The following is a 17585-nucleotide window of genomic DNA, read 5'->3' on the forward strand; positions in this document are numbered from 1 at the left end:
GAGCAGCAGAGTCTGGATGGGCATCAGACACAGAGTACCAGCCTGTTTTAGGTCTCAGCAGTCTTTAGGATCACTTCCAGTTTGATTTATTTACACCTGTGTGACCTTTTTTTTACTGTGTGCAGTTAGGTGCTGGCATTTGGTACAAATTCAGGTCTCTCAATAAGTAAGTTCCTTCATGCTGGTAGTGAATTGAGTCCGGGGGTAGAAGGGGATGATAAATTTGCAAGATTATGCTGCTTCAGTTTACTGAGCAAAATGCTGCTGCATTTTGCCCTGACCAAGGTTCCTTGGTCTCTTCTACCATTTGTTTTGATTATAGTTGATCTGAAATGAGGTAAATGATGTATACTATAGTATTTCACTGCAAATAATGAAACACAGCTGTGTACAGCATGGGGTTTTCTTTTGTCATCTGCTTCTAGTTAGGTACAAACCCATTCAGGTCCCAGTGGTTGCTGGATATTTCAGTGGGTTAAAAATCTCAGGTGTTGAGCTGTTCTGTTCTGTTTTTCTCCTTAGCAGAGTAACAAGACTTGTCTAAGTAGCTTTTAGGCTTCTGAAGGCATCAGGAGGGAGATTTGCTGGACTATTAGAATTGGCCTGGTATTCTGCTGCCCCTTCCAGATGTGGTACTTCATGTATAATTTTAAGTGCCTGACCCAGTGAAAATTTTAAGTGTGTATTTTATGCCTTAGTCTGGGCCTCTTGGCTCTAAATACCTGAATTTACCTGTAAAACTCTGCTGCCACTGACATTAATACCAGCCTAAATGGTTGGCTTCCACTGAGACTGGGCTGGAGTATTTATTTAATACATCTTTGTATTTTGTGGGCTGGAGTATTTATTTAATACATCTTTGAATTTTGTTTTAGTGTAGCCTTTACCTTGACCACCAAACTCCCAAAAAACTCACTTGCTTTTCAAACCAGGACACCTAATAATGCTGATTCTGCTATTTTTTGGTAGATTATTGGCCCATTAGAGGATGGAGAGATGTTCAACCAGGATGATTTTCATCTCCTTGAAAATATCATACTAAAGACATCGGGACAGAAAATCAAATCTCAGATTCAACAGCTGGGATTTGAAGAAGATCTGTAAGTAAACAGCTGTCACTAGAAATCTCAGTTAATTCAAGAAAAGCTGACAGACCTGTAGGTTACAGTTTTGCTTCTTGGCAAAGGTGTGATGTACAAATCTATTTTCATTGAACTTTCAAGAGGTTTTACACCTTAAAGGTTGAATATATTCTTAAAATACTAGACTGAAAAATTATGGAAATACTGAAAAAGAAGTAGTGCTCAAAAGTAATTATCTTTTATGATAGGACCCCTCTCAAAAGTTTCTCCACTTAGAGGATTGCTTCCTAGTGCTCAGAGTTGCAGTGTAAAATGGGAAGAGCAGTGGAACAAGGGTTTGATCTGAATGGCTTTCATGTCTGAGTGGTTGGTGAAGATGAGGAATGCAGTTTCTGTAACATGGGTGACCCCTAAAAGGCAGCTGTTCTGTATTTGTTAGAGTTAAATCCTCTGGTATACACAGTAATAAGGCTGCAACCAGTTTAAATTACTGGTGGATTAACCCTTAAATATGTTTAATTCTTCAGAATTAAATATGTTTAATTCTTCATGTGTAGAGAGGTAGTAGGAGTGTTTGGTATCTGGATTCTGTTTGCCTTCTCTTTTGCTGCTGCCTGAGAGAAATGTGATAACTACAGCCCTTTTTTTTTTTAATATCTGCAAGCCTTTTTATTTTCCTTCTTTTCAGGGCAAGTGACTTGGTAATGAAAGTGGATGCTCTTCTTTCTGCTCAGCCAAAAGGAGAGGCAAGGATTGAATATCAGTTTTTTGAAGAACGATACAGGTACAGAATTGCTGAACAAGGCTTTTCTGTGTCTTTTAATGTCCCCATTGTTCTATGTTGCATTTAATTAAAAAAAATCTAAGTAGCAGTAGGAAAGTCCCCAACAGTTTTCAGAAAGATTCCAGAAATTAATTTTGTCTCTCCACCTATCTGTATAAACATACATGTACGTGCCTATTTTTTTCTCTGTTTAGTTTCTGAAGGTGCACAGCATTTAGGAAGTACTTTCAGTTCAGGATGAGATGGATAGCAGTGGCTTGTAATGCATTTCAAGTGTTTATCCACGTATTTGGTACTTTAAAATTGTATTTTCTTCTGTTTAGTGCAGTTAAACTGAGACCAAAAGAGGGGGAGACATACTTTGATGTTGTGGCTATTGTTGATCCCGTGACCAGAGATGCTCAAAGACTTGCTCCATTACTTTTGGTACGTAGGCAGGGTTGTGAGAACTTCAAATTCCATTATTTTGTGATGTTTTCTTCCTCTTTGACTGTGTGGTGACCAGTGGCTTTCTAATGGTGTGTCTGAGTTTCACAATGCATTTATCAGTGGAAATACTAATTAAGCTGTATTACACACTAATAAAATCATACTCGGGTATTGTCCAGAGAGCTTTTAGTTTCACTATTCTAACAACTTAGTTTGCAGTAACTCTGTTCTTGAGGAGGGTCTCAGCAAGCCAAAAAGAATGCTTGAAATATGAGGAGCAGGTAACTGTGCTTAAAATCACCAATTAAAAAAGGGGGAGGGGTGGTAAAGCAAACCACAAGGAGGGAGGGTTGGGAACGAGCAGATAACATCCACCCTGAGGTCCTGTCTGTAAAACAGTGGTCAGCTCTCCTCATTAGCATTTTAAGGAATGTCTTTTTCTCATTACTTTAGGTTTTGAACCAATTGATAAATATGAACCTGAGAGTGTTTATGAACTGCCAGTCTAAGCTTTCTGACATGCCACTGAAAAGGTAAGCAGTTCCATCATACAGGGTGGGCAGAGAGAGAGAAACATGTTGGAATGTGCAAGCACAGAAGCATGGTCAGCTGTCCCATGGGAAATCTCAGTAACTGCTTTGAGCTCATTTATATAATAGCATCATTTCCCACAGAGAATCTGGGAATTTGTGGATGGCATGAAGTAATTCTGCTATTTTACAAGTTGGGTGCTTTTAAATTTTTTTTTTGGTATTTTTATATAAAATTAAATAACTTACTAGTTAAGTCTTGCACAGTTTGTTTTGGTCCTTCAAGATAGAAATTCTGACCTGTCCTAAGGTTAACACAACCTGCATTGCTTTGGACAAAGGCTTGGAGACACTGGAGGTCAGGGAAAGCTGATGCCATCTGCAAATACAATGAGAGTGAAATATTAGCAAATTTTGGCAGATGGATTTTCTAACATTTTCTCTCTGAAATTTCAGCTTTTACCGCTATGTTTTGGAGCCAGAGATTTCTTTCACAGCAGAGAATAACTTTGCTCCAGGACCAATTGCCAAGTTTTTAGATATGCCCCAGTCTCCACTGTTCACTCTGAATTTAAACACTCCTGAGAGCTGGATGGTGGAGTCTGTTAGAACCCCCTATGACCTTGACAATATCTTCTTGGAGGAGGTAAGAGAAATCATCATGTTCCAACTGCATTTAAATGGTGGTACTTTTCCACGGCTTGTTTTTTATGGGAAAGAAATGCAGAATTTTAGTATGCAAATAAACATAAAGCTGTGGATATTACTGCATTTACAGACTTCTAAATGATTTCTAGGAGGGGAAGCATAAGCTCCCCAACAGCAGGATTGCTGTTCTCAATTACTTGTGGATGCCTGACCCAGGGGTTCAGACACCATAGGCCTGGAGCAGGTCCTTTCCCTTGCTCCTAGAAGCCACCAAGCTGGTTTCAGTTTTCACTAATTTCACAGTTCTTGTTAACTGGCAAACACTGCTGTGGTCCACAAGGATGTGAAGTGTCAATGCAGCAGTAAAACCATGCAGCAGAAATCCACTCAGCTGCTGTAGGTTCAGGAGCTTGCTGCTGCTTGAGCAGACCTTGACTCAGACTGTTGGACTGTGGATCTGGGCAGTGCTGCCCCACATACAGAGGGAGAAATAGGGGAAATCCCTTATTTATTTACCTTATTGTAAAGGTATTACACGTGTGTGTAAGGAGACTGTCAAAGCCTTTACAAAGAGGCCTCTGGAAAAGTGAGAGTCTGCAGCCTTGTGGGAATCACAAATGTGGGTCCCCTTCTCACTGATCACTGTACTATTAGTCCCTATTATTAGTCCCCTCTTACTTCTGCATCTCTCTGATATTGTTTGGGAATATGATGTGGTATTGTGGTATATCTGGTATTGCTAATCCAGTACTAGTTATTCACAAATCTAGGAAATTGGGTGTGTGTTTTATGGTTTTGGGTTAGTATGTTTTGGTTTAGGAGTTTCTTGCCTTTCATCTCTTAACCTAACTGTAAAGCCATAAGTGAAGCATTGATACTACATTTCAAGCCTCTGATTTCTATGCCTGCCCCATTGATTAATTGAAAGCCTGAGAGAGAGGGGGATTAAATGCTTCAGGCACTCCAAGCACATTCCTGAGCTTCCAAATAAACAGCAGCTTTACTTTTGCAGGTGCACCATTCCCAGTTCCCAGTGTGCAGTCTGTTGGTGCTGTAGCAATTAATCTGTCATTTTGGATGTGCAGTGAGAGGAGATGCTTTGTGGGATTAAACTAACATTCTGCTTATGTACTGTCCTCAGGCTACATCTGAATTTGGCCTGGTAGGGACCCAAGTCTTTTGGGGTTGTGGGGTTTTTTTTTGGTTATTTTTTCCTCTTCTCTTTCCTTGGCACCTTTGTTCAGTGTAGAAAAAAAGGAATGGGTGTGTCCTGGTAGTACCCTAGTGCACTGTAAGAGCAAAACAAAATGTTTGTTTCAGGTGGCTGATACTAGGTGAGACCAGCTTTAAACAGATTTACAGTCAAAATTCTGGATCCCATCATATACTTTTTGTGAGATACCAACTCCATTCTCCAGTAAATGTTAGAAAAATAAATTGTGGAATAGAGCAACAGTCCTTCCCTTTTCTTATCCAAGCACATATTGAAATTCAAATTCTTTTGGTCTGGGCCACTCTTAACAATATTTGTGTGAGGTTTGTCACTTGAAGGAGCTGAGCTTTTTGAGGTTTTCTAGGTATTTGTCTAACAATAAAATTACTCTGGTGAATTTTTTTTTAAAATTACTATAGCTATTCTAGAGAATAAAAGCTGGCAGTTTAGAGCTTGTGCTGCAGTCAGCAGTGTCTGCTCCTTTCAGGTGGAGAGTGTTGTAGCTGCAGAGTATGAGCTGGAGTACCTGCTGCTGGAGGGCCACTGCTATGACATTACAACTGGGCAGCCACCTCGGGGACTCCAGTTCACCCTGGGCACCTCCAGCAGCCCTGTCATCGTGGATACCATTGTCATGGCCAACCTGGTGAGTGTTCTCCTGGAACTGGCACAGCCAGCACAGCCCTGCCTTCCACCCCTGGCTATTTCCTAGCATGGGCTCTGGGTTTGGGGTGTAACTTGCACTCCACAGCTGCTTGCAGATGCACCAGAACCCCATCATTCCTCACACTGTTGTCTGAAGCCTCACACACTCTCTCACCTCTTTCAAGATGAGCTCCTTTCCCTTCTGAGATATTCTGGAATGTCTTCAAATGCTGCCAATATTCTCAAGCAGCCCCTTTCCAGGGGAGCTCAGTTGTTTTCCTGGGACAGGGTCCTCCTTGGGCCATCCACTCTGGTGCTGTGAGCCTCAGGCTGTCTTTTTGGGACCCATTTCTTCAGGAGATCTGTTCCATAAATGGAGAGAGTCAGCAAGGATAGTTGGCATTGTAGAAAATAAAGGAAGTGTGAAAGAATGGGATTTGCTTATTTTAGGTGAGGAAAGGTGCTGGAAATCCAAGTGTATGATTGTTCCCTTTAGCTGCTTTTGTAATGTCACTGCATAAGGGATGTGTCTGTTCTCAGTGTCCACACTGGAACAGGGGAGAGGTATGGACTGAAACCATGGCAGAGGAAATTTGCCACTGGAGTGTTTTCTTGATATGTAATGTTAGTGAAAAACTAAAGTAAATTACCTCTTGTGTTGGTTTTTTTTTTTGGTTTTTTTGTTTGTTTTTTTAATCTTTAAGTTTTTAAGTTTTAGAGCTTCAGAATTCCTTTAGATTTTCTTATATAATCACAAATTAGTGTTTTGAAATTCCCTCACTCCTTCATGAAGGCAACTTTTTGCAGGAAGAGACTTTGGGTTTGCACTGTTCCCATCAGGACAGTGAAGACTTTGATCTAACAAATAATGCCAGACTTTTTCAAGCTTCTATCTCTTAGGGAAAACCCAACAGTTTTGAATGGAATGATTTCTGGGGCTTTTCTCCTTTTCTCTGGGTTTAAAGCCCTTAATCAATGGGCTTGCAAATAACATTTTAGATCTAAAACAGTGAGTCAAAATACATAATTTTTAAGCTAATTTTTCTGCATTTGCATTTTCTGGAAAGTGCCAAATATTCTTTTCACTTTACAGGGCTACTTCCAGTTAAAAGCCAATCCTGGTGCATGGACTCTAAGACTGAGAAAAGGCAGATCTGAAGATATTTACAGGATCTACAGGTAGGCCAGGATAAGAAATACTTCAGTCTTTTTCTTGTAAAATTTCTGAAGTAGGTAGGCATTGTAATATGTGAATCTAATGGTTCCCTTGCCAAAGTGTGGTGACCTGAACAGCAAATTAAACAGCAAATTACATTTCATACTGAACGTAAGTTATGCAAGGTGAAATTCATTCATTTAAAACCCCATTAAGCGTGTTCAAATAAATGTATTTGTTTCTTTGGCATGTCTGAAACCTGTTTTGCAGTGCTGAGGCTAAACACATGTATAAAAATGGCCAGAAGAAATAAAGAACATATTTCTGCATTGTAGTAAAAGTCAGTATCTTGCTCTGTTTTCAGCCACGATGGCACGGACTCTCCACCTGAAGCTAATGAAGTTATTGTTGTTCTCAATAACTTCAAGAGCAAAATTATTAAAGTGAAGGTGAGTTTATAAACCAGAGGTGCCCTTAAAGAAGTCTGTTTGACCAACAGTGGGGAGAAACTTGGATTAAGGCCTGAAGCTCCCTTCCCATGAGCATACACTTGAGGCAGTCTGCACAAAGCTCACCTCACAGTATCAGGGGGAGGGAGCATCACCTGTAGCCTTGATTTGGGTTTTAATATAGGAGAGAATGACAAAGTCCTGTTCCTTGAGTATGTCCCTGAGCTACAATAATACTCACAGTTTCCTGCCTGCTTATAACTTCAGGAAAAAGCAGTTTTGTATGCTCTATGTTTAGTAATGTACATATGTACATTACATATTACATATGTAGTATGTGTCTAGTAATAAACATTCAGTATGTCCGTTGAGCCAGCATTTTATCTGTCACAGATAAATTGTATTCATTTTCTTTGTGTCACTCTGACACAGGCTAGGTGAGAATAAATTTGAAAAAAAAAGAAAAAATGGTAAATTATTAATCTCCTGTCTCTTAGGGCTGCCTGTCAGGTAATGCCATAGCTGAGAAGTTCAAGGAGAATGACTGGTAGATAAGTGATGGCTACAACAGAGCCAGTTCACACCTGACACCATTCACTTGTGCTGGACTACTTTTGGGATGTTCTCCCCGTTCACTGTCTTGTCTGTGTACCTGCTTTGGAGTCTCAGTGCCAATTATACCACTTAGAGACTGGTGGAGTTGGTGTGTTGGGTTTTTGAGGGGTAGGGGTTGTTGGTTTCTTTGAAGGTTTTTCTTTGCCAGAAAGATCACTAGCATCCATCCCATTAAACATCTCTTTACCATCCAGACTAACATGCCTTTGGTGTCTAAAAGCTCCTTTGGAATCTGTTTGGAAAAAGTCACTCATTACTGAGCTGTTTTCCCAGAGAGCTTAGGTTACCTGTCAGCTCATGGGATGTAATTCAAGTAGGTAAAAACAGAACCAGTGTCAGGATAACACTGCTGACACTATCTGCTCAATGTGTGGTTCCAATTCACTACAGCCATGTCTTGCTTCACAGGTGCAGAAAAAGTTTGATATGATGAATGAAGATCTGCTAAGTGATGGCACCAATGAGAATGAATCTGGATTTTGGGAATCTCTGAAATGGTAAAACTAATTCAATGACAACCTACAAGCTTCTTGAAACTGGATAACTATTTGGCAATACCATGGTGTCTGTGAAATTCCACAGCTGTCTGTTAAATCTGCTTGAATTCAGGGCTGTCCTTCATTGGACTCCTCTGTTTCTAGAGCTCTGGGCTTCTGCTTTGCACTTGCTTTTACCTTCCTTTACCCCCCCTGCTACTTGGGATCCTGAAAACATTGCTCCTTCCCAGGAGCTGCACCTCAGCCAGTGCTCTCTCAATCAAAGGTGTTCATGTCTGAGCTCCTGGACCTTCCCTGTCCTTGTGCACAGCACTCTGCCTTGGGAAAATGCCCTGGGCAGCAGGGAATGACACCAAAAGCTCACAGACCAACTGTATTAAAGCAAAAATGGAGCCATTTTCTGTATTTGCAGCCTTTCCTATAAAGCTGGCCCTTCCTAGCTTGTCCTTCACAGAACCATGTTTTTCCTTTCAGGGGATTCACAGGAGGACAAAAGAATGAAGATGTGAAACAGGATAAAGATGATGTACTAAATATATTCTCTGTGGCTTCAGGACACCTATATGAGAGATTCCTACGGTTAGTTGAGGATTTATAACTCCAATGTGCCAAAGGGTGGTGGCCTTGCACCAGGAAAAAGGTTACAATCTGCAAGAGTATAAAAAACCCCACTTTTTCAATGCTTCAGAAGTCCACTAGAATCTGCATCTCATGTGTCATGGGAACTTCTGTCTGCATAGCACTCATGAGTTAAAAATTGACTTAGTTTAATAGATGGTGTGTTGCTATCCTAAATTTTTTTGCTACAATATAACCAATGTATTGTTAAGAAGTTACAGAGTAAGTCACAGTTGCTTTGGAAAGAATCTGAGCTTCTGTTGTTCTCAAAGGACTGTGAAAGCCAACAGGTTGTATATTCTCTGCCTAATTAAAGTATAGAGATTTTGGGGGTTTACTAATTTTGTTCAAATTAAGCAATTTACAATTGGCTGAAGCTACCCACTTTTTCCTTATGTATGAAGTTCAGATACCTGACACATAACTACAAATAATTTAATCATGTAGCCCAGCCATTTGTAATCTCTTACACAGCTCATCTTTTGTGGATGCCCTTGTTCCTGTAACTGCTTTATTTTTTTTTCTTTTGATAGCATAATGATGTTGTCTGTGCTGAAACACACCAAGACTCCTTTAAAGTTTTGGTTTCTGAAGAACTACTTATCACCTACATTCAAGGTTTGTTACTAATTCAAAATTTATTTGGTGGTGGGGGAAAGGTGCCACAAGTTGCTTCCCCCTCCCTTTCCCAGTGCTGCACCAGCATCACTTGGCTAAACCTGAACTCACCCAAAGCTGGAGAAAGCCTCACAGATGGGAATGTCAGTGGGCCAAGTTTTTCTAGTAAAAAAATTCTCCCAATGCTCTTCTCTCATTTGATGTGCTCCCACTTACACTGCTTTGTACACCCCTAAAGAATTGTCCCATCTGTGAATTTTTATGATTTGAGTAATGCATTCTCATCTGTGGATCACTATGCAATGGCTCATAATGGACAAAAATGCTGAAATAGTTAGTTGCCTTTACAAATTGTATTGATTGTTCAGCTTGGGCCTCAGTGTTTTGTGTGAATTAAAAATGAAACTGATTTTCTTTGTGGTATTTCATTTTCTGATGTTCTGTGCCTTCGACTGAAGTCTGTCTCTTGTAATGTGCTTTTCTTTTTCCTGCAGAGGAACAAAGAACTGAGATAAGCTGCTTTTTTCCCCTCCCTCTGCAGGAGTTCATCCCATACATGGCCAAGAAGTACAATTTCCAGTATGAGCTTGTCCAGTATAAATGGCCACGCTGGCTGCACCAACAAACAGAGAAGCAGCGAATCATCTGGGGTTACAAGATCCTCTTTCTAGATGTGCTCTTCCCATTAGCTGTTGATAAAATCCTCTTTGTGGATGCTGATCAGGTAACACAGAGGCTGCAGTTATTTGATAGTTTCTTTTTCTCTTTTTTTTTTTTTTTAATAATAAGTTCTTGAATGCAGTTTCCATATTGTTGGAAGGGTTGCAAGTTTTAGCCCTTCACAGGCATGACTGGAGGTTGATTCTGTAATTATGGCATGCTTCACTGAGGGCTGGGTTTTGTGCCTGTTTCCACAAGATTGGTTTTGTTGGCCTGTCTTTTACTGTTATCTGGTTCCTCATTCACTCACTGTGATTCCAGCCAGCTTGCCACACAGATTCTCATTTCACCCTTCCATTTTTGCAGCTCAGTCTGTTCTCCCAGCCTGCAGATCACTTACCACAGAGAGTATTTTTTTAAGTCACCAACCACTCTGCCCTCCCAGGCCCTGCTTTTACCTTGGCCACATCTGAGTGGCTTTCAGAGGAGGAGAAGGCAAATCCCTTGTGCACAAGGCCATGGGAGGCTTTGTGTTTGCCCCCTCCTCAGCTCCTGGGTGGGAAGGGCAGGAAATGTGCACAGTGAGAACTGCCAAAACTACTCTCAAAAGTACAGGTGAAATGAGAGGTACAGATTATCAACAAGTGAGTGTGAACTGCCTGGGGGGTTTGGCACATGTACAGTGTGAAGCCATGCCAGGTCAAACTGAAGCTGAAGGATCAGTTAGGAGAGATTTCCAGCTCCCCAGCTGTCATTTTAGTTTGTTTCTCTGCTTGTCAGAGATACTAAGGCATTTTTTTCCCCATTAGAGTGGTATTTTTAAAGTAGTGCTAGTACCACATCTGTATCAAAAAGACATTAAAAAGCTTTCATCCCTGAAGGGTCTGCAAACACTGAAGAGGAAGGGATACCAAGAATCCCAGTTCATGTATAGTGAGAATTCTTGCTGCTTAAGAAACAGTTTTGCACTTCATCTGTCAAACCAACCCCCCATCAGGTTATTTGAAGCTCTATTTTATTTTCTCCAGCTCTAAGGGCAGGGGAGATAAAACCTTTTGTGCTGTATTTTTGTACCACTAACACATAAGGCAAAAAACTGCCATGTATATCAAGTAATTCTTCCTTTATCTGTTTGCTCAGTTTGAATTAAATCCTGTACAGCATTTGCAAACAACCCTAGAAGGGCAGGCTGCTAGAAATGAAAATAAAATGTCCTTTCCCTTCAGATTGTGCGCACAGATCTGAAGGAATTGAGGGATTTTAATCTGGATGGTGCTCCTTATGGATACACCCCATTCTGTGACAGCCGAAGGGAGATGGATGGCTACAGGTTCTGGAAATCAGGATACTGGGCAAGTCATTTAGCTGGAAGAAAATACCACATCAGGTATGAAGAATTCTTTTTTTTTCTTCTTTTTTAATAGAGGGGTAAAGTTTTTGTTGCTACTTAGATTTAGCAGAAAACTAGCTGAGGTATGCAGCTCTGCATGAACCACTTGTTGCTTCTGTTGCCTCTTTAAGGTTCTGTGGCCAATGAAGCACTAGAGACACTGAAGTTATTTTCAGTCTGCCAGAACTTTTAGAGATGAAGAACTGAAGTGTTAACTAACAGACATCTTCCTTTGTTAATAACAAATGTTGGAACAGGGACTGCATGACAGCAAAGCTAAGACAGATTTGTTGAAAATTCTTTTTTGTACATGCCATGACTTTGTTAGCACTGCTTTCCTGCCTTGTAACAGATCATAGATGTGCTGCCACCCTGAGACTGTTTTAGAGTATTGTGTCTCAGGGGTTTAGTAGGGCTGCAGTGTTACCCCTGCAGTGAAATTACTAATTGCAGTCATTATTAATTGCATCATCTCCACACAGTGCTCTGTATGTTGTGGATCTGAAGAAGTTCAGGAAGATAGCAGCTGGAGATCGACTCAGAGGACAGTATCAGGGTCTGAGTCAGGATCCAAACAGTCTGTCCAACCTTGATCAGGTGTGCTTTATTGTGTTTGTTTTGTTTTACTGGGCTATGGTGTCAGGATGGGTCTTGGGATTTTCCCAGAGGTCTTTGGAATGGGATGAAGTGTTGATTCATCACTTTATATTTGCATTGGGGAAAAAGAAAACTCTTACAGAAGTTAACCTTCACAATCCTGTTGGTTTGGGAGGGGGGTTGTCCTCCCATCCTGCACCCTGTGGAAACAGCTACTAACTCTTACTCTGCACAACAGGATTTGCCAAACAACATGATCCACCAAGTACCAATTAAGTCCCTCCCCCAGGAGTGGCTGTGGTGTGAAACATGGTGTGATGATTCCTCGAAGAAGAGAGCAAAAACCATTGATCTGGTGAGTGCAGGATGGTTCCCTCACTCTTACAGCAAATTCAAATACAGCAACCCCCAGTTCTAGAGGCACTTCCCTTCCTCAGCCTGTACTGGTACTTGCACATTTTCAGCACTTGAGTTTTTTCCATTAGCTTCTGTGTTTCTCTTACCTGGAGCAGTGGCATTGTTATGAATTTGGAAAGAGACTTTGCACTGTTCTCTGGCTGAAGTACAGGCAGGTGTTGTTCACCACCAGCAGATCCATCCCTGCAGAGGGGAGCACACCTCTGTTGAGTGCAGAAACCTTTTGTAGCCTGTCTGTTCTATTTGCAGTGTAATAACCCAATGACCAAAGAGCCCAAGCTGCAGGCAGCCATGAGGATAGTTCCAGAATGGCAGGACTATGATCAAGAAATCAAACTGCTCCAGAGTCATTTCCAGAAGGAGAAAGAAATGGGAACACCAGCTGAGATGCCAGGACAACACACACATGGTAATTTTTCTTTCTGTACTTCTGTGACTTTCTCTGTGCCTGTTGGTCTTGTGCTGTGTCCTCCCTCACTTGTACCATGCAAAGGCTGAATTAAATCACCAGGGAGTGTCATGGGATGGAAGGAACTTGCTGAGCAAGTCTGGTGTAATTTAATCTAATTCTGAAAGCCAGAGAACAGATTTGTTCCAGTTCTGTAAAAGACCCTCACTGTTCTTGCAGTTTTATGAGCTTGGCCTTTTCTTAACCCTTAAAGAAGTTCTGCTGCACACTGTGGGTGAGAATTGTTCTTCAGGCACTGGTGCCTTGCAAAGAACAAGTCTTGGGAGGCTTTATTGATTCTCAAACCAACCTGCCAACTGAGGCAGCTCAAACTGAGTGCTCATTTTTCTCTCCTCTTCTACAGATCCAGAGGCACATGTGGAATTATGATCCATGGAGACAAATTCAAGCTAGACTCTTTCATAGACAATTTTTATATTGGAAGCTAGTTTTTCTCCGGTGTGTCTGCAAAACTGCTGAATAATTGAATGGGATGATGTATGCATTTCTATTACTTGCCTTTGGGTTAATTTCTGCATATGAAATAGGATCTGGATTGCTGGAATTAGCATTGCTGGTGTTTTGCACCTGTGGTGGAGATGAAAGACCCCCCGATGGAATTTAGTGTTTCAGAAACAAAACTTCACAATCCACCAGAAGAGCCACAGCCTGTTCCTTCAGCTGTTGCTGCCTCCACCACTGCTGAAGCTCCAGTTTAGACTCAGATCTAACTTGAGAGTCTGGGAATTGCAGACATACATCCTAACCTCATCTGATGGACATAATTTTTTCCAGGTAACATTATAAAGCTCGAAATTATGCCTTGAATTTGGGACACTGTTTCATCTTCAGGTTTTCAAACAATTGAAAATACTTCTTGGATTTGTTCATTCTGCCCTTGATTTTGTAACAAAATCAGCATTATTTTGATTGTCTATTTTCTGTCTTCATTTATTGCCCAACTTTTGATGGTTTGGCTTAATGTAAAGCTCTACCACAAATCTCTTCAAATGCCCATCCAAATGCAAATGCCTAAGCTCACAAAGTGAGCAGAACACAGAATTTGGCAGCTGAGTTCATCCTAGCCTCTATGACTTGAATCAAAGTGCCCTCCCTTCCTCCTCCTCCAAGTGTAAATCAGTCTGCAAAATGGCAGGGCCTTACTCTTGCTGTGGTTCACTGATTCATGAATGTTTTTTTTTGTTTATGAAAAATCTGTGGAACTTGGAAGTTTATCATCATGTAAATTTCACTAACTTTATTTTTCTTCAAACAGAGATGTTACCACATCAATAAAAACTTCAGAGTTCTTAGGTCTTAAGCCTTAGTTCCCACTTTGATCATCCTTTTTCCTTGCACACATTAGAGTCCTCGTTTGATTTTGGGGTTTCTGGATATTTCACTTGCATTTGCTTTCATTCTGTGCATAGATAAGGAAGTCTCTTCTTGCAAGAATTACCCTGGGCTGTTTTATCATTCATGTCTTCATTTTGAAAGATGCTGCTGCTGCCATACTTCTGTACTATGAACATACCAATTACAGAAAACCCTCAAACCCAGTTTCCCCCATTCTGTGGGGTTAATAGTCTGCTCCCTGTAACTCTGAAGAGTTGAAATGTAAGAACTGAAAGATTTCCAGTACAAAATATAGTCACCTATGCAGCTTGAGAAATCCAAACTTTTTTGGTTTTTGCGACTCCCTTGTTTTCATACCGATAAATGTTTTGAGCTGTAAGACCTTCAACCCAGTAATCATATCTCAGTATAAGAATATTGAAATATTCTTCTGGAATTGCTGTGTTATAAATCCTATCATGTTTTGGAGGAATCTGAAAGAATATATCAGTAGTATTTAAACTGTTCAACAGTAACTTAAGAGAAAAAGCAGCTCTTCTCCAGCCAGCTAAAGGAAGGGCCCAAACTCTTAAAGAAAGCACATTAAGAGCATCTTACAGAGTTTATCAGCTTAAGTACTTCCCACTTTGTGGGGTTTTAAATTCAGGTAGTCTGTCTGGTGTCTCTGGAAATGACAGGTGAGGTGCCTTATGCTTCCCATCAAAACTGCTCCACTTAAGGATAAGCAGACTTACAGTAGCAGGACTTCTTTCTGGTGTAAAAAACAATACACCTGCCAACAAATTAATTACATGTTATGTCAATTAGCCTATTTTAAACAGCTAAGACAGCACAGGTAAGGTTGTCCTTTCTGTGTTCAGCTCCAAATCACTTCAGCCTTGCTGGAGCACATGGAGTGGCACAGGGAGAAGTGGGCAGGAGCTGTACACCACTTATTTCTTCTAGAGATGGATGGAGCTAGAATGTGCTCAAGCCCTCAGAACAGGAGCAGCTTTCTGTGAAACAAGGCCCTTTCCTCTCTGGAACTGTATCTGGCTTCTTTTCCCCCCAAATTATACTAGGAGCCACAAGACTGGGAAGAAAGCCACCTCTTAAATTCAGCACATGTACAATGCTGTGTTGGATAAGAAAATACTTCTAAATTAAATGTCAGTTACAATTGTTTTTTTAAATATGCTCCTTTATTCTGATAGTTAATGTATGTACTTGAACACCCACACTGAGTCCTATTGTTTTTTTAATGATAAGATCTCTCTGGCTGTGGAGGGTATTTTTGTTGTCTCCATTTAACATACACCATGCCCTTCATTTTCTATGAAGAAATAAAAGTCATCTAACTTAGAAATGATACAGAAAGAAACCAGAAACATTCTGTGAGATTCTATACCTTTGCAGTACTTGCAAGGTGTTCTCAAATACAATATAAAATGCACATGGTATTGATCATTCTGAATGTGAACTATTCCCATTTTTCCTGAGAAGCTGCTATTTATTTCCACCCAAAAATGACAATTGAAAAGAGAATAATCACTTCTTTTGGATCTGTGCATGTGTTTGCTCTTAGATGCTCAATGGGGCCTTGAAAGACAAATAGTTTGTCACCCCCATGTAGAAAGCATCTTGGAGAGAGTTGCTTAATGAAATAGAGCAGCTGCTGCTCATATCACTGATGGCCTGGTCCTGTGACTAGTAAGAGTGATGATAATTAGAAAATGGGAATTGCAGAGGTCACAGTGGGGATTTGCATCGCTCAGAGTAGAAAAGCCACGTCTGGGGCAAGGTGATGACATTGTTCCCATCTCTGGCCACAAGCAGCTTGATCTCTTGGTGAGGAGTTCACACTTGAGAAATGCCCTCTACTTTTATTTTAAAAGGAACATTTCACTGCCTTACTAAAAAGCAAATAGCAAAGAAACAAAACTTTAAGATTTCTCTTTCATTTAGCCATGTGGGGTTATAAAGAAAATGAAAGGGACATGTAAAAGCAGTAAATACCCAGTAACAGTCTTAGGAATCAGAACATTGTTAAATTATGCCCTGATTTTACCCAAACCTTCTGTAAGCTGTTCAAGAATATTCCATAACTCTGTGTGGCAAGTGTTCCAAGGTGTGGGGAGTTCTCTCTACTGACTGGCACTGAGATCACAGTGAGCTTCCCTAAGAACACGATCCAACATAATAAAACCTCTGCTGTTCTTTACCCTTGTCTCTCCTGTCAATTGCTTTGGGGCACATAACTGAGGTTTTAATAGTGTTCCTTGGAGTACATTTTTCACTTATTGCATGCAGGTGTTGGGATGCTGTTGAAAAGCTAGAAGGGAAAAAGAGGAAAGGGTTCCTCCTCCCAGCCAGTCTTGTTAACTGTGGTATTTGAGGAACCCCTAAACGTCTGTAAAACAATAGGAATATTTTATATAAATCTACCTTTTAGGTCTTTTTTTGGAACTCTACCTACTGCTACTTTAAAAGAATGTTTCTATGTCAGCTTTTTGTAATTTCTTCATTTGATTTGGTTTTGCACTGATACTTCACAGTAAGCACTGGGAAAGTGATCCTCCCGAAATACTTCCAAGTACAGAGATGTGTCTGAACTTCTTTCAGAGTTGGGAATGAATTCCAAACTCCTATGGGACTCTCAAGGCCTCTTTTCCAGAGCATCTTTAGTAATCAAAGAGCTATAAAATGGACAGCTTGACACAGGAAGCCCAGCTGAATGCTACAGAGACCTGCACTTGACTGTTTGAACTTGCTCAGGTTTGGAAAATGAGACCAAATCCTAAGAGAGAACTAAAAGAGGAAAAGGAAGCAGCCAGAAGGAATAAATAGACATCATATGCCTATGACCTCAACAGGATTTTGCCCTCCTCCCCTTTTGCTTTTTGAAGTACCTATTGAAGCATGTAACTGTATATACTTAATGCTGAAGAACTGATCACCCTCCACCCCAAAAGAGCTGCATAAATGAGAAAAATTCTGATGGGGGAGTGGGGATGCAAAAAGTACTTTTGAATCCTTTTTTAAAATAAAATTTTAAAAAATTGTATTAACCTGGATACAACAGGTTTCTTTGATGGGCGAACTGTCCCATTCCTTGCTGGTTTGCTGGGTACCATTTAGGCTCTTTCTGGGGAAGTTACAAAGCCATATGAGGGCAGGCAGCACTTTGTCTACAGGTGAACAAATCACCAGGCCACGAGCTGCTCTCCCTGCCCATTTAATGTATTTTATTTTAAAAGGAAAATTTCACTGCCTTACTAAAAAGCAAATAACAAAGAAATGAGACTTGGAGATTTCTCTTTCATTTAGTTGTGTGGGGATATAAAGAAAATTATTACTTGCACTGATTTAACAGTGCAAGTACTTGACAAAATGAAAAGTCATCATTTAACAAGATGAAAAGTCACAAAAATGCACTTCAGAGTCAGACAACACC

General features: G+C 40.5%; 1 protein-coding gene across 1 annotated transcript in view; it reads left to right on the forward strand.

The window, feature by feature from the left end:
- Positions 1 to 17199, forward strand: part of UGGT1 (UDP-glucose glycoprotein glucosyltransferase 1) — a 38242-nt gene extending 21043 nt beyond the window's left edge. The window contains exons 24-40 of the mRNA XM_031060328.1: positions 968 to 1100; positions 1771 to 1866; positions 2190 to 2292; positions 2749 to 2828; positions 3282 to 3471; positions 5174 to 5332; positions 6425 to 6510; positions 6852 to 6936; positions 7960 to 8048; positions 8523 to 8627; positions 9200 to 9284; positions 9826 to 10008; positions 11171 to 11331; positions 11817 to 11931; positions 12170 to 12286; positions 12598 to 12757; positions 13161 to 17199. Coding sequence (XP_030916188.1) covers positions 968 to 1100; positions 1771 to 1866; positions 2190 to 2292; positions 2749 to 2828; positions 3282 to 3471; positions 5174 to 5332; positions 6425 to 6510; positions 6852 to 6936; positions 7960 to 8048; positions 8523 to 8627; positions 9200 to 9284; positions 9826 to 10008; positions 11171 to 11331; positions 11817 to 11931; positions 12170 to 12286; positions 12598 to 12757; positions 13161 to 13186 — 1973 coding nt within the window. The 3' untranslated portion in view covers positions 13187 to 17199. The remainder of the gene's footprint in view (positions 1 to 967; positions 1101 to 1770; positions 1867 to 2189; positions 2293 to 2748; positions 2829 to 3281; positions 3472 to 5173; positions 5333 to 6424; positions 6511 to 6851; positions 6937 to 7959; positions 8049 to 8522; positions 8628 to 9199; positions 9285 to 9825; positions 10009 to 11170; positions 11332 to 11816; positions 11932 to 12169; positions 12287 to 12597; positions 12758 to 13160) is intronic.
- The last annotated feature ends 386 nt before the right edge of the window (positions 17200 to 17585 follow it).

Source organism: Geospiza fortis, unplaced genomic scaffold, assembly GCF_000277835.1.
Source record: "Geospiza fortis unplaced genomic scaffold, GeoFor_1.0 scaffold118, whole genome shotgun sequence".
NCBI classification, from domain to species: Eukaryota; Metazoa; Chordata; class Aves; order Passeriformes; family Thraupidae; genus Geospiza; species Geospiza fortis.